This window comes from Arabidopsis thaliana, chromosome 3, assembly GCF_000001735.4.
Source record: "Arabidopsis thaliana chromosome 3, partial sequence".
NCBI lineage: Eukaryota > Viridiplantae > Streptophyta > Magnoliopsida > Brassicales > Brassicaceae > Arabidopsis > Arabidopsis thaliana.
Genome location: NC_003074.8, coordinates 20906526 through 20921546, shown reverse-complemented (window position 1 = coordinate 20921546; position 15021 = coordinate 20906526). Strand labels below are relative to the sequence as shown.

The following is a 15021-nucleotide window of genomic DNA, read 5'->3' as shown; positions in this document are numbered from 1 at the left end:
ATACAAACAAATTAAAAACAGAAAATAAAAAAAAAAAGCAAATTTGATCTAGAAATTATAATAAAGGGATGTTTCTTGGCGATCTCCAAAGTTGACTTTTCAAAATCCAAATCGTTAATACTAGAGGAACTGGACCTCAACTTCCAAATCCAATGGTGACTACTCAATGCAACTCTCAGATCTTAATTTTCTTGAAAAGAAATAAATTGAAAGAAGCAAAATAATAGTCAATAAACAAGTCTGTTAAAACCTTCATCACCTTGACCATTATTCATTATAGTGCCTGATCTGATTCATATAATAATATATCTCCTCCTCCTACTTGCTTGCTTGAAAGATCATCAACAAAGTTTTATTCCCAGAAAGAAAAAAGAAAAAGATCATTCATCAGAGTTAAGTCAATCACCAAACCATGATGAAGAAGAAGAAACAGAGCAGATCCCAGTCTTCTTCTACCAAGAAAACTTTTGAACCATCCTCAGATTCTTCACCTTCACCTAGGCTCCTCTCCATTATCCGTTCTAAGGTGACTTCTCATCTTCTTCCTCTCTCTCTCTCTTAGATCTTTGATTTTTCCTGTTACAGGTTCTTGAGTTCTGGATTTGAGCTGAAGTGCTTGTCTTTTATCTTTTTTTTTGGTAGTTGGCAAGTAGTAAAGACTTGAAGCATATGTTCAGAGGTATGAGGAGTAGAACCGTGCCCGGATTATCTTCTCAATCTAGAATCGTGAGATGTCCTAAGTGCCACAAACTTCTCCAGGAACCTTTAGATGCTACTTCTTACAAATGTGGTGGATGCGACTCGATTCTTCATGGTACAACAGCCTTCTTAAGTAGCATGTTTACAAGTAACCCACCTCATTCATAAGTGTTTTCTTTTTTCGTGTGTTCTTTCTTTGGATGCAGCAAAACGTTGGGAACCTGACGGCAATGATCACACAAACACTATTCCTGAGGCTCTCCTTTCTTCTCAAAACCGTAGTTTAAGTGCTGAGGTAGAATCTCCAGAAGATGGTAGTAGAACTCCAATGAGAACTACTCACCGGGAGTACAATTCAAGGCCATCGACTTCTGTTGAAAGAGGTTATCATCCAGAAACTGTTTACAAGCCTGAGACATCTGATATCCGCAGAGAATGGATGAGAAGGACTGATGACTTCAGTGAGACCGGTGATTCTGATGTGTTTACTTCAGAAAGAAGCTCTCCATATAACACACGCAGCAATGCTGCGCAATGGGCACAACATGAGGGAAGATACGCAGATCCACCTCGGGTTCCTTTCTATCCAGCAAGTCCTTCCCCTTCTTCTGCATATGAATATGGCTACAGTAGTCCTTTTCACGGGTCTTACGTTTCTGCATCAGAGCAGTCTTATTATCATCAACAACCAAACCAATTCGAGCAGTATAGCAGAGAAGGCTGGTTTCAAGAATCTTCTGTTGCTTCACCTACTCGTTTTCCGGGTGAGACATCTGATGGAAAGTACTATCACAGGTCTTCTCAGTCTCAGCTACATGATCTTCAGTATCATAATCTTTATGAACCAAGTAGATCTGAAACCCCGCATCACTCTGTGTACTCTGAGCGTAGTTATGTACCAGCTGCTGCGCCACACCGCTCTACATACTCTGAGCATTCTGTAGGGATTTCTAAGAGTGACACAAGTAGTGAAAAGAGCATTCTAAGGAACAAAAAACGGTATGTCAGGGAAAGGAATCCGGTAGTGAAGCGCCATATTCTCCCTTCAGCCGGCGGTGCACCTTTTGCAACTTGTTCCTATTGCTTGGAACTTCTACAGCTTCCTCAAGTGTCTCCCCAAGGAAAACGTCAAAGATATCAAGTGAGATGTGGCAGTTGTTCCGGTGTACTTAAGTTCTCTATTCGAGAGAAAGCAGATACTGTCCTGGATTCACCTAGCTTTGTGGATTATGGCATGGATTTTGCAGATGAGACTGTTACTAATCACCAGGATTCAGCATCAGAAGGTCATGAAGAGATTAATCCTGATGGAAGTCATCTGACGTGTTTAGACGACGATTCTGGAGAAACAATCTGCAAAAGTAACGATGCTGTTATATTGAGTCAAAAAATTCTAGAAACATTTGAGGATAAAGGGATTAAAGAAGACATAAGGAATATATCCACCAAATTTTTAGATTTGAAATTGGAGGCATTACAGCCTCATCTAAAACCTATGGGGAACCGCAGATTAAGCGAGCAACAACCTACATCAAGTGAGACTATTGGAGAGACTTCCAAGATTCATCTAGAGCAATCTCAGGAAGCTCATTCAGAAAAGTCAACCGAGATGGATAATAACATTTGTGATATAGAAGAGCCTGAATATGAGAAGAACGAAATTATTAAGCCAGAAGAAATTGTAGGAGAAGGATCAGGTGAGTCCTTGGAAGTTCCAGTAAACCAGAACGAAAGGATGAGTGAATCAAGTGAAGAAGATGAGAGAGTTGCAGAGAGATCGGTATCTCATAGTGAGGAACTTCTATACAAGAAAGAATACGTCAGTGAAACACGTGTACAGTCTGAGAATACCGGAGACACTTACGAGTTTGAATGGGAGGAGACTCAAGAAACTGAAGAATATGAAGGTGAAAGTACATTAGAAGAGATCGGAGACAAACCGCAGTTGCATTTGGATAAATCTAGGTACACTCGAGATTCTATATGTGACAGCAGCTTAAGCTATGGTGAACCATTTGAGGATACATCAGTCAAGGAAGATACGGAGCACATATCAAACACAATTTCAGATGCGAAGTCAGCTACAACACATTCTCCCTTGAACTCTTTGGTGAATGAGAATCAGAGGTTTATAGGACATCTTGACCAATCAGGCGAGGCTACAGTAACAATATCCAGGATCCAGGAGCACTCCAAGTATGAATATGAGAATTTAAGCGAAAGACAAGAGTTGGAAATGACCATTAGTGACAGAGTCACGTGTAAGTTAGAGGAGTCTAGATACGAGACAAATGAAACTCTTGAGCCGAGCAAGGTGGGCGAAGATGGATCTCTTGTTTCTTTCGAGAAGGTGAGCGAGGCATTCGAAACAATCATAGAAGGCAAGACAGGTGAAGAGAGACTGGTATCTCATCAAATGGATTCTCCAAACGAGAATGTAGAAAATTCTTATGGAACATTAGAACCGGTTTATCTAGAAGAAAGCGGGTTTGCAGGTGAAAGAACATGGGAAGGGACAATAGAAGATAGAGCGGGGTTACATTTGGAGGAATATGAAAGCAACTATGAGAATTACAGCAGACCATTTGAATGGACTTCAGAAACAGCTCCAACATTTCGCATGCATGATTATGAGCTAGGGACAATACTTGAACCAGACGAGTATGCTGACGGAAGATCAGAATCAAGTTCACGGGGCTCCTTCAATGACGATGGAGGTTCAGAAGAGAGGGTCGTTTTTCATGAGTCTCAAGTTGCTATACCTGAGCAGTCCCACTATGAGTATGAGAACTCAAGCAAAAGACAAGAGTTGAGTGACACCGTTTTTGACATAGCAAGGTCTGAATTACAAGAGTATAGATATGAGAGAAATGAAACACTTGAGCCAAGTAAGATGGTTGGAGATGGATCTGTTGTTCCTGTTGAGAAGGCGGGTGAAACTTTCATAAGCAAAAAGAATGAAGACAGCTCGGTATCTCATCAAATGGAGTCTCAAAATGAAGATATGGAAAATTCCTACGGAACAAAAGAACCGGTTTATCCGGAAGGAAGCAGATGTGAAAGTGAAAATTCATGGGCAGAGACAATGGGAGATGGAGCGGGGTTGAAGTTAGAGGAATATAATAGCAATCCATTTGAATGGACTTCTGAAAAAGCTGCAGCATTTCATCTGCATGAGTATGAACGATGGACAGTGCCTGAACCAGAAGAGGATGCTAATGAAAGATCAATAACCAGTTCACGGGATTCCTTTAATGACCATGAAAATTTAAAAGGGATAGCTGTGTCTCATGAGGAGGAGCCCTGGCTAGTGGATGAGAACAGAACGGAAGCTCTAAAAGTTGGTGTAATGGTGGAAGATGAACCATCGCTGCACCTGACGAAATTTGAAAACGAAACAATGAAATTGGAAGAGACACTTGAATGGACTTCAGAAAGAGCTCCAACATTTCGTCTACCTGAGTATGAGCTAGGGGAAATGCTTGAATCAGACAACGACGTTGATGAAAGATCAGAATATAGTTCAAAGGGTTCCTTCAATGATCATGAAATTCCAAGAGAGTTGTTAAATGAGGAGGATCCCCAGCTGGTGATTGATGGCAGAACCGAAGCTGTACAAGTAGGCGAAATGGCAAAAGATACAGTATCACTGCACTTGGAGGAATGCGGAAATGAATCAATGAAACTGGATGAGACATTTGAATGGACGTCAGGGAGAACTTTAACGTTTCGTCGCCATGGGTATGAGGTAGAGACAAAGCTTGAAGCAGACGAGGATGCTGATGGAAGATCAGAATCTAGTTCAAGGGGTTCCTTCAATGATCGTGGAAGTTCAAAAGAGAGAGCTGTACTTCACGAGGATGGGTCTTGGCTGGTGGATGATTATGAAACCAAAGCGCTAAAAGTAGGCGTAATGGCAGAAGATGGATCATCGCTGCAGTTGGAGAAAGGCGAAAATGGAAAAATGGATTTGGACGAGACACTTGAACCAAGGGATGATATATTCAGGCTCAGTCTTGATGACACACTTGAGCAAGAAAGGATGACGTTTCATTTAAAGATGTCTCAAGATAAGCAAGAAAGTCTAAGGCAGACCTTTAAACAAGGTGATGCTGAAAAAGATTCAGACGTATTTTCAGAAGGCCATGAATTTCCAAGTAAAATGGCAGAACTAGATAGTGACACTGAAGAGGAGATAGTGGAAGAACAATTAGAACATTTGCAGAAAGAGAATGAGAAGTTAAGTCTAACCTTTGAACAACATGATCACATCTACAGCACAACGGAGCCTTCTGAAATTGTGGGTTTGCGTCATGCGTTATACCAAACGCAAAATTCACCTCTACGATCACCTCTCACTTCACCAATTCATACTCCCATTGGTTCTCCGCTGCATTACCTGATGGCTTCACAAATACGTTCTCCAATAGCTTCAACAATGCATAGTCACATAGTTTCACCGCTTCGTTCTCCCATCAACTCCTCTGGATCACTCTCTGATGTATTGTTCTTCAGCAAGAAAACTTGATGGCACGAAAACAGATAAGCATTGTTCCAAGCTTTCCCCACATACTTGAAGACTTTACCTGCGATACAAAAACAGTGTGTACATTGTTTCAATTTTGTTTTTGAGTGATTGTAAGGTTTTCTACAGATAATAAATCAATTCATTGAGTATACAAATCTGTTTTCTACAAAAGCTGTTCTGATTCAAGACTCATAAGATAACTGAATATACAGAACCGATTTGCTCAACAAAAAGATTTACCATGAGTTCTTACAATGCAAAACATGAACATTCCATCCAGAGAAATCAATTGGCAATGAAGCACAAAACAAAGTAAACACAAACGATTTGCTCCCTCGGGTGATGGAAACCATCAAAAGTAACAAAGATCAATGAAAACCTCAGACTTTTCTGTACAAATAAATCAGCAACTAAGTAATGCTAATGATATCTTCATTATTGTCAAAGAGACGAGAAACAGCACAATCGACAAGAAACTTTCATGAGCTTACACTGAGAAACAAGTAAAAATTCAAATCTTTAACCAGCACATACACTAGAACTAATCACAGACTGAACGAAAACAAAAACTCCACAGAAATCGCTGTAATGTAAAGAGATTGAATAACAGAGTGAAACGAAACTCAAAAAAGTTTTTTTTTACCTCTAAGAGAGACGACATCGAAGATGCTCCGACCCATTCTTAGACACAGCCAGCTATCCTCAGAAATCTTGTCTTGTTTGAGTTATGTTTCAATTTCGTCGTTGCTTCTCTTGCCATTTCTGCTTTCGATCTCTCCGTAACGAAAATGGCTATAATCGATTTCATAGGAAAAGAAGATATATTTTCCACACTTCACGCCATTCTACATATGCACACAGTCTTGAACAACATGCCGTTTTTTAACAATCTTCACATAAAATAAACCATTCTACATGTATAACACTTTAACAACGTGCCGTTTTGTGCAATGTGATGGGGAAAAAACATTTCAAGAGTGTGTCCTTAACTAAGTACAATCAAATAACTCATGTCAAAAATCATGCCTCTTAGAGAAACATTATGCAAACAAAAAAACATGTGATTAATCATACAATCATATCACATAATCCAAATTAAACGATATCGTATGAATGATAACACATAACTAATGTAAATAATCACATCATTTCTTAGGTAGAACCCGACATGCATGGTTTGGTCCCATGATTCTTCACGGGCTGCGAAAAGAGGTCAACAACTACTCATTTGAGGGTTTAAAACAAACCTATCAAAACCAAATCAAAGCCCCCATTGTGTTTTTTTTTTTTCGTTTCCGTACAAGTCTTAGAGTACCTTGAAGATTTACATGAGATTTTTGGGAGTTTCTTCAACTTTTTTCCCTAGCTACAATGATTTTTTCATTACTGATTGATATGAGTTTGAAGAAATTCACATGTAGGTAGTTAGAAATTTCATTAGGTCATGTTTTCCACAATAAAAGCATGTGTTTTATTATAGAGATTTTTTTCACTGCAAAAAAAAAAAAAAAGTTAGAACCGCAGGTAAAAACTGTTATGAATTCATATTTACGGTTTGGGAGATAAATCGACTTTTTGGAGATTGCGACTGGTCTTGAAGGAGAGAGAGATAAATATATGGAAGAAGCATAACAATTACTAACAAGTAATCTTTATCAAAATAAAAAATAAAAAATTAAAAACATAACAAAAGTAGTAATGCTTTTTCATTGGTTTGCAATTTCCATTGAATTTCCTTCTAAAGTCTTTTCTCATTTTTTTGTTTCTGTTCCCTGAACAAATATTTATTCTATTTCTAATGAGAACTTTTTCATTGTAGATATGATATATGAAGCTTCCCCATTATTTCCTTGTTTATTTCCCCTTTTGATCGCACAAAAAATATTTGTGTGAAAACAAAAGTAACGTTTTAGGGTTGTACAATTATTGTTGGTACCAGCATACGATACCCACTCACTCCTTTTGCAATAATTCTTTTTACGCATCACAATCAACTGTACATATCTTGATTCATGAACCTTTCTAGAAAAAAACGAAAGTTGAAATGTATATATTATTTTAGTCACTCGAATCGCATTAATCCATTATTCAACCTTTATTCATTACCATTGCAGCGGTTTAATCATTTATTCTTGCGCCAAAGATCTTCCTATTTCCAAAGGAATAAACGCAATTGAAATTCTTGGGGAGTTATACATTTGTGTATTGATAAGACCTACCGCACTTATGCAGCTTCTACGATTTCGAACGCACCGTTTTGACCGCTTCCCCGACTCGAGTTTTTTTTTTACATTAACTATAACAGTTGTTTTAGAGTATAGTCAATCGATTCGAATAAATATTTCAGAACCCTATAATTCTTATGTTGTATATACTAATACATATAGATATGAATTAATAATGACAAATTTCTAATAAGTAGTACAACCCCAACATGCAAAACCCTATGTTGTCTTGTAGTGATATATTGATCAATTAGCTGTCTATAGCCCCCCTTATTAAATGGTCTTTTGGAGACATATATAGACAAAATAGTTGCCTACACACAACTTGATGACTTTTATTGTTATCTTCATTGTACTTCGATCCATTTGTGCATTACATAAAAAAAAATTGCAAAATTCACGTTGATCATTGATACTAATTATTTGGGTTGATATAGGCTAAGCAGTAGTGGAATGGAAACACAAATAGACATTCATGAGATTAGGGAACAGCGCAATATAATACTCCTAGTGACAAACTGATAATGCTAAAACAGTAGCTTTAATCTAACTAATGGGTTCAATAGTTCAATTAATGAAGGGCCGTTCAATGCTTTTAAACGGACTGCGGAGTATTAAATAAATATCTCTAATGGGAAATAAAATTGTTCAAATCTTAATCCACTAATGCTCGTTTGTTTTGTGCAATTAGATTCAAGTCCACAACCAATAAAATTTAAAACATTTAGCGAGAAGTTATCATGTGAGGTGAGACACATAAATATGGAACGGTGTTGGATGACAATTTCTTGATTATTTTATTTTAAATAAAGTTATTACCTTACTGTTGGCCATTTTGTAGAAAATTCAAAACTATTTTAAAAATAATTGTTGGATATATTTTTTTTTTTTATCAGAAACTAAAATACAAACCATTCAACAAAAACTACAGCCATTCGTATTTGGATACATGAATCCGTTCACAATTATATTTCATGAATCATGATAGGTCTGTGTGATAGAGATATATGCGTTGTTCTTTCTCTATGTATTATGGCTAACTTTAAATAATTAAATCGAGATTTAGTCATAGTTTGGCAATGCAATCACGGATAAAGTTCAAAAGTTTACAAATGGAATTTGAAAATCACATTTTTGTCCCAAAATATGTATATTCTATATTTATTTATTTAAAAGATTTATTATAGTAAATAAATAATGCAAAATGGATATACTTTTAAAAAGTAGAGATAGAGTTAGCAATTCGTTAATGGAGGAACTCAATTAACTATATTTAAAAAGACAGCTAAGCTTCAGATTTGATAAAACAAAAGCTTGATTATAGTATATTTTTAATTATTCTTTTTATTGTTTATTCCCTTGTCAACTCCTCTTCCCCATTGACAGTTTCTCACATCATCCCTACATAGAAACTGTATATAACAGAAATTAATTATTCCTGTGACTCTAATAACCAATTGTTATCATATGGTTATTGGATCCTTTCTATTGGTCGGCTACGTGAGAAACAATGGATTAGCAGTAAAAAGACTAACAAATACAAAAAAAATGCCGGCCTAATAAATGTGATTACAATATACACAACTATTCTTAGTAGAATATACTAACTTACTACGCTACAGAACCAACTGGTTTATCATAGTATCTCGCATATTAACTTAGGCTAGAGAGCCAACCTTTTTGAATTAATGAAAAAGTTGAGACACAACCACTAAACTTTACGGCATTAATAACGGATCTCATTTATGAACCTGCGTACAAATTTGGTCTGAAGTTAAGTGGTACTATCCCGGAAATAACTTAAATCTTATCCTAAACTATATTCTTTCCATTTTATAGTACGAGATGTTTTGGAAAAAAAAACAAATAGTTTCATAATAAAGTAATATTTTCAAGTTCTTATGCAATATTTTATGATTAGTTATTAGTTATATTATGCATTTTCTTTATGTTTGGTTGAACTTTTTAAAAATATGTAATTTTTAATATACGTGTTTTTAGTTAAACATCTTATATTTTAAAACGGATTAAGTATCTTTTTAGTCATAATTTATCTTTATACACAAAAAAGTAATACTTTGTCGATTCTTAACCCATGCAATTGTTTATGTGTTCTGAAATTGATTGATATGATCCTAGCTCAACTGGCGTTAATAGACTTCGTATGAAGGGAAAAAATTTCAAAATCATTAATTTAAAAGTTCGACGTGAAAAAATGTAATAATTTAACATTCTCTTATAATGCTTCCGTAAGATAAATTTATGGACTATTATCCGACTTTTTGATAATGGGTATGCAAAAACTTGTCATATCTAAAAAAAATATCACCAATGTTAATTTATACTTGGGCATAAATGTATCATTAAAAAAACCTTGGTGGCTTGGTGCATATAGAAGAGAGTGAGGCTGTGAGGGAGCACTATAGACCAACTAGACATCTCTAAGCGAGGAGAACCCATCCGCATCGCATGTATGCATTGAGATAGCTAGGGCCTAGGGGCCATTGAGTCGATCGACCACATACACCTCTTTAAATAATCTTCTAATATTAAAGTTTTAAATCAATGCCCCGCCCAACTCTACCTTTTCCACGAAAACGGAATAAAGTGTTTCCGGGTGAAAGAAAATACTTTTCAACGATAGATTGTGTTGCTATTTTTATAGAATATGTTAAATTTAAGTATAATATAAGATAGGTTCCTATAAAAAAATTGGGTAGAAAAGTTTAGCTTTGATACTCCATATAGTTTATATATTAGTGCAGCGAGGTGATACGTTTACTAGTCTAACTTAACAAAAAAAAAAGAGTTAATTAGTTTATATATTGATTCTTTCAACGTAATCAATCTGATTTAGATAATCCGTCCCAACTCCCAATTATATCTGTCATTCAAGTATTTGATTACAAGGGCAATTCATTTCGGACTAGTTGATTGTAAATTTCGTGTCTCGTTATCTATTTGAAATAGTAGGTCTATTTAGGGGGTATACATCTGGATTGATAGCTGATAAGGACTATATACATGTCTTTTTGAATTTTTGATATATAAACTACTATTCAAAATTATCTTCATAGAAAAACGGATCATATCATTTGGATATCAAATTTAACTCGAGATTTCAAATAAATAATTCACTATTCCAACTGATCTTACTACATCAGTAAAAAAAAATTGGTAGTACAATCTCGAGGAACAAAAAAGTTTACAAATGAAATTTAGAATCTTGTTTAATCTTTAAATGGATAGTTTTTCATAACTCTTTTAATTAGTCTAGTTTTTGATACAAATTTTATCCGGTTATAGAAAACATTAAAGGACCCTAAGTTTGGATTTCAGCAAAATTATATATATTCCATTCTCACTTAGGGATGAAATGACATCATTCATCACTACGTCATTTGAGCTTACGTCAAGCTCACCATAAGCAAAAGAAATGGGTGGATAAGTTCAAGTTCCATCTCATTTCCTCACACATCTCTCTTTCTTCCTTCTCATTTCCTCGCATCTTCCTCTAAAAAAAAAAATCAAAGAAACCAACAAAATAAAAAGTGCCCATCATTACAAATCTTATTTCCACCTTATATTTACACACACTTCTCTTCTTTCCTTTAATCATACAAACCACACCAAGAGGAAAGAAAAATAAGATACCACTCACCAAAAACTTCCTCAAAACTAACAAATGGATACTAATAAAGCAAAAAAGCTTAAAGTTATGAACCAACTCGTTGAAGGCCATGACTTAACAACTCAGCTTCAGCAACTCCTCTCTCAACCCGGGTCCGGTCTAGAGGATCTAGTGGCTAAAATCTTAGTGTGTTTCAATAACACCATCTCCGTTCTTGATACCTTCGAACCCATCTCCTCCTCCTCATCCCTCGCCGCCGTTGAGGGATCTCAAAATGCTTCATGTGATAACGACGGCAAGTTTGAAGATTCCGGCGATAGTCGGAAAAGATTGGGACCCGTTAAGGGTAAAAGAGGATGCTACAAAAGAAAGTAAGTTTCGCCCTTTTCTCTCTCTTACTCAATTATTAACCATAATGATATAAAATCAATCCATCGTAGTTCTATTAGACCGATTACGTTGATCATATGTACCATATATCTAGTGATCATCCATACTCATGGAAAAAACTATCATCTAGGATTTACTTACTGTTATGGTTAGTCACAAACAAACAAGACATTTAGCTTTGGTTGCAAGAATCATAAGTAGCCAAATGATTAATTGATTTCATTAATATTATGAGCAGAAAGAGATCGGAGACGTGTACTATAGAGTCGACTATACTTGAGGACGCATTTTCTTGGAGGAAATATGGACAAAAGGAGATTCTTAATGCCAAATTCCCAAGGTCCTTTTTACCCCTATATAGTTTTGTCTATATATATTCGTATCTGATATGTGACATGTTGCCGGGTATTATTACACATGGACCGCAATTATATCTACCATAAATGTGGTCTGAGCTTAATTGGTTGTGGGCTTGAGGCATATATATTTTGGCCTAAATTATTTTATTTTAATTTATGTTGTGCAGAAGTTACTTTAGATGCACACACAAGTATACCCAAGGGTGCAAGGCAACAAAGCAAGTCCAGAAGGTTGAGCTCGAACCCAAGATGTTCAGTATCACATACATAGGAAACCACACGTGTAACACCAACGCAGAAACTCCCAAGAGCAAGACTTGTGACCATCATGATGAGATCTTCATGGATTCCGAAGATCACAAGAGTCCTAGTTTATCTACCTCAATGAAGGAAGAAGACAATCCTCATCGTCATCATGGTTCGTCCACGGAGAATGACTTGTCATTGGTGTGGCCAGAAATGGTTTTCGAAGAAGATTATCATCATCAGGCCAGTTACGTCAATGGGAAAACGAGTACATCTATCGATGTTTTGGGTTCTCAGGATCTCATGGTGTTTGGAGGTGGCGGCGATTTCGAGTTTAGCGAAAATGAGCACTTCTCTATCTTCAGTTCATGTTCGAATCTATCTTGAGTTTACCACTACTATAGGACTAAGACCATGAGTTTTAATCATTAATTAGGCCATGTAGAGTGGAAAACATATAATACATATTTTGCCCTTTTCTCTAATGAGTGTATGTACTGTACATATAGTACTATAAATAAAACTCTTGCTGGATTAAAACATCCCTCCCTTTAGATTGATTCTCAACACTTTGATTTTTCCAACTCACAATCCTTTTCTTGGAAATACGATGTCGTATTGCGCAGAGGTAAGTCGACGTGACGACGTCTACTGACTATAGTGATTTTAGCCACTACTATTTTAGTAGCAACATTTCCCTCTATTATTATTTCTTTGTCGACATCCCCCCTCTACTGCATCAATAACAAATACTTGATCGCTATGAATTTTTATTTTATTTTATACTTAATCCCTATGATACATATACGCATAATTACATGTATATACACCAAGTAGGGTTTACGATGTGTTTTGTTCCTACGATGTGTTTTTCCTCAACAAGTATATATACATATATTGCTAAAGAGAGTGAGGAGATAGGAGAAAATGCAGATAGAAACTGTTCACTTCCTTTTACGCAAGGGCTTAAACATCTCAAGTAGCGACTATATATGTGTACAAAGTACAAGTCGACGAATTGGTCCTTTTCTAATCTTTAATTTCTTTGTATTATAGGGTTTGAAAAATATTATAAAAGGAACAATGCACTAAAAGGAGTCCCAATATAATTAGGGATAAGTGTCGTGTACTGGTCATAAAAACACAAAACCTTGGACAAAGGGACAAAATGCAGATGAGACACGAGACATGATACAAGTGACACAGAACAGTCTCTTTTGGTTTTGATTCATTGGTTGCAACACAACAAAAGAAAAACCCCAAGCTCCTCACATTCTGAACCTATCTACAACAAAAATCAAGTAAAAAATTATTTTAAGGACTTGTTGGGTAAAAAACAAAAACAACTCGTTGTTTCTAACTAGTTTCTTGAAACTCTTTGATATATGATGATCATTATATTTTGAAGCAATAAATTCATGCCTCAATATTTAAGGGCCTTTTACACTAAAATTTTCTAAGTCTTTTTACCATAAATATTTTCTGTAGGGTCTTTTAAGAATTGCTTTGGGTTCTTACAAACTAATTAGTATTTCTAATAGTAAATTTTGGTTTAATGTGAAATGTTTTTTAAAAATTGAACTTTTCAACAATTTTTGGATTTTTTTTTGTTAAAGTGTATTTTTGAAAAAAAGTTGTTGTTAAAGTGTATTTTTAGAGGTTTAATGTATAGTTTATTATTATTTATGATTTTTCATAATGTACAAAAAGGCTGTTTTTAAGCTTTGTTTAGGGTATCCAAATATGTTAGACCGGCACTGAATGTTTGTATTTACCTTCTTCGATGCCTTGGTCTCGAGGTTTCATTACCCTCCACTGTCTGCATAACTGGATACATTAACCAGTGGTCCTGCATCAGACTCGGTTCAATCTGCATCGTCAATTCGTCATATCCAACATTAAAACCGGTTCCGGTTCAGGCTGGTACTGTGACAGAGAGTTCCTCCACGCTAGTAGGGTTTTCAGCCGCTCGTTGACGTCTCCGAATAGAGTGGATATCGAGCTTAGAGAACTCGACAAATCTGATTCTGGTGACTCTTGTGATGATAAACTGAACTCAAGCTCCTTGACCAGATTGATTCCGTTGAATATCATTGACATTAATATCTCCTCCATCGTTTGATTATATCAATTCTATTGTGGTTCGATTATGCCTTCTTTTAAGTATTCACACAAAACATATGTAACACTTATTTTTTACCTTACAAATTTTGTTTTTTGCTTCACCTGTTTGTGTATGCATCTATATACACACATAAAAATATATTATAGAGCAAGAGGGACATGTAAAGAAAGATTGGATCCTATGTTGATTCGAATTTGAAAAAACAAAGATTGTGAAATATTTCAGAATGCGACGTATACGTAATACAATCTCCAATCATATAATGACTTTCGTCTCAATTCTTTTATTTGCGTTGACATATTGGCAAAACATGGATTAATTAAACTAAACTTTGCAATTGCTCCATCCCCATAACAAACACTTTAGTAATTGATTTCTTAATACTTAATCGATGTGACAAGAAGAAGATAAGGACTAGGCTTGTTTTTTTTTTTTGGTTAACAAAAGTGAGAACATGTTTTAAAGCGTTAGATCATGTTTATGTTTTCTATCGTCCGACAATTGATTTAACTTTTTTTGGAGGGTAAGTGTTTTGATAAACACGATAGAAGAAGAAGCAGATGCACCTTGATTTCGTCATCATAGTCTTGTTTTCAATATTTGTAGCTTTTCAACGTTAAAGGCGATCTTGGAAGTCCATGCGAAGACTTGGGAATTAAATGTTGAAATAATTGTCTGATCAAATATAATGGGCCCAAAAACGATTAAACAGGACCCACAAAGCTAAACTGCCAATAATGAATTCTAGATTTCTTGCAATCTGACCAAAAAGAACATTTCTAATTCATAAAACTAATCTACTCAGAGAGATCCTTATT

General features: G+C 35.6%; 3 protein-coding genes and 1 long non-coding RNA gene across 8 annotated transcripts; 2 read left to right on the top strand and 2 right to left on the bottom strand.

Annotated features, from left to right (window-relative positions):
- Positions 1–44: 44 nt before the first annotated feature.
- On the bottom strand, positions 45–6075 carry AT3G56408. 3 transcript variants are annotated; one of them, NR_141692.1, is made up of 3 exons: positions 5871–6050; positions 4951–5285; positions 207–2052 (listed from the first exon to the last, which is right to left on the bottom strand). It is a non-coding gene; the product is annotated as an other RNA (long non-coding RNA). The 3 variants fall into 3 exon arrangements; NR_141691.1 differs by having other exon boundaries at positions 643–5285; positions 5871–6075; NR_141693.1 differs by lacking the exon at positions 5871–6050 and having other exon boundaries at positions 45–5605.
- Positions 209–5375, top strand: AT3G56410 (hypothetical protein (DUF3133); the record flags this gene model as incomplete). 3 transcript variants are annotated; one of them, NM_115499.2, is made up of 3 exons in its annotated part: positions 341–526; positions 643–814; positions 906–5375. In NM_115499.2, the coding sequence occupies 3 exons, from the start codon at positions 413–415 to the stop codon at positions 5225–5227; spliced, it is 4608 nt and encodes a 1535-aa protein (NP_191200.1). The 3 variants fall into 3 exon arrangements, with proteins under 3 accessions (NP_850709.1, NP_191200.1, NP_001325603.1); NM_180378.1 differs by having other exon boundaries at positions 209–814; NM_001339793.1 differs by lacking the exons at positions 341–526; positions 643–814 and having other exon boundaries at positions 1028–5227.
- A 4848-nt stretch (positions 6076–10923) lies between the features above and the next one.
- On the top strand, positions 10924–12836 carry WRKY70 (WRKY DNA-binding protein 70). The gene is made up of 3 exons (NM_115498.4): positions 10924–11454; positions 11712–11813; positions 12000–12836. The coding sequence occupies exons 1-3, from the start codon at positions 11138–11140 to the stop codon at positions 12463–12465; spliced, it is 885 nt and encodes a 294-aa protein (NP_191199.1). The 5' UTR covers positions 10924–11137; the 3' UTR covers positions 12466–12836.
- Positions 12837–13849: 1013 nt separating this feature from the next.
- Positions 13850–14193, bottom strand: AT3G56390 (WRKY transcription factor-like protein; the record flags this gene model as incomplete). Its single annotated transcript, NM_115497.2, has 1 exon — positions 13850–14193. The coding sequence occupies one exon, from the start codon at positions 14191–14193 to the stop codon at positions 13957–13959; it is 237 nt and encodes a 78-aa protein (NP_191198.2). The 3' UTR covers positions 13850–13956.
- Positions 14194–15021: the final 828 nt, after the last annotated feature.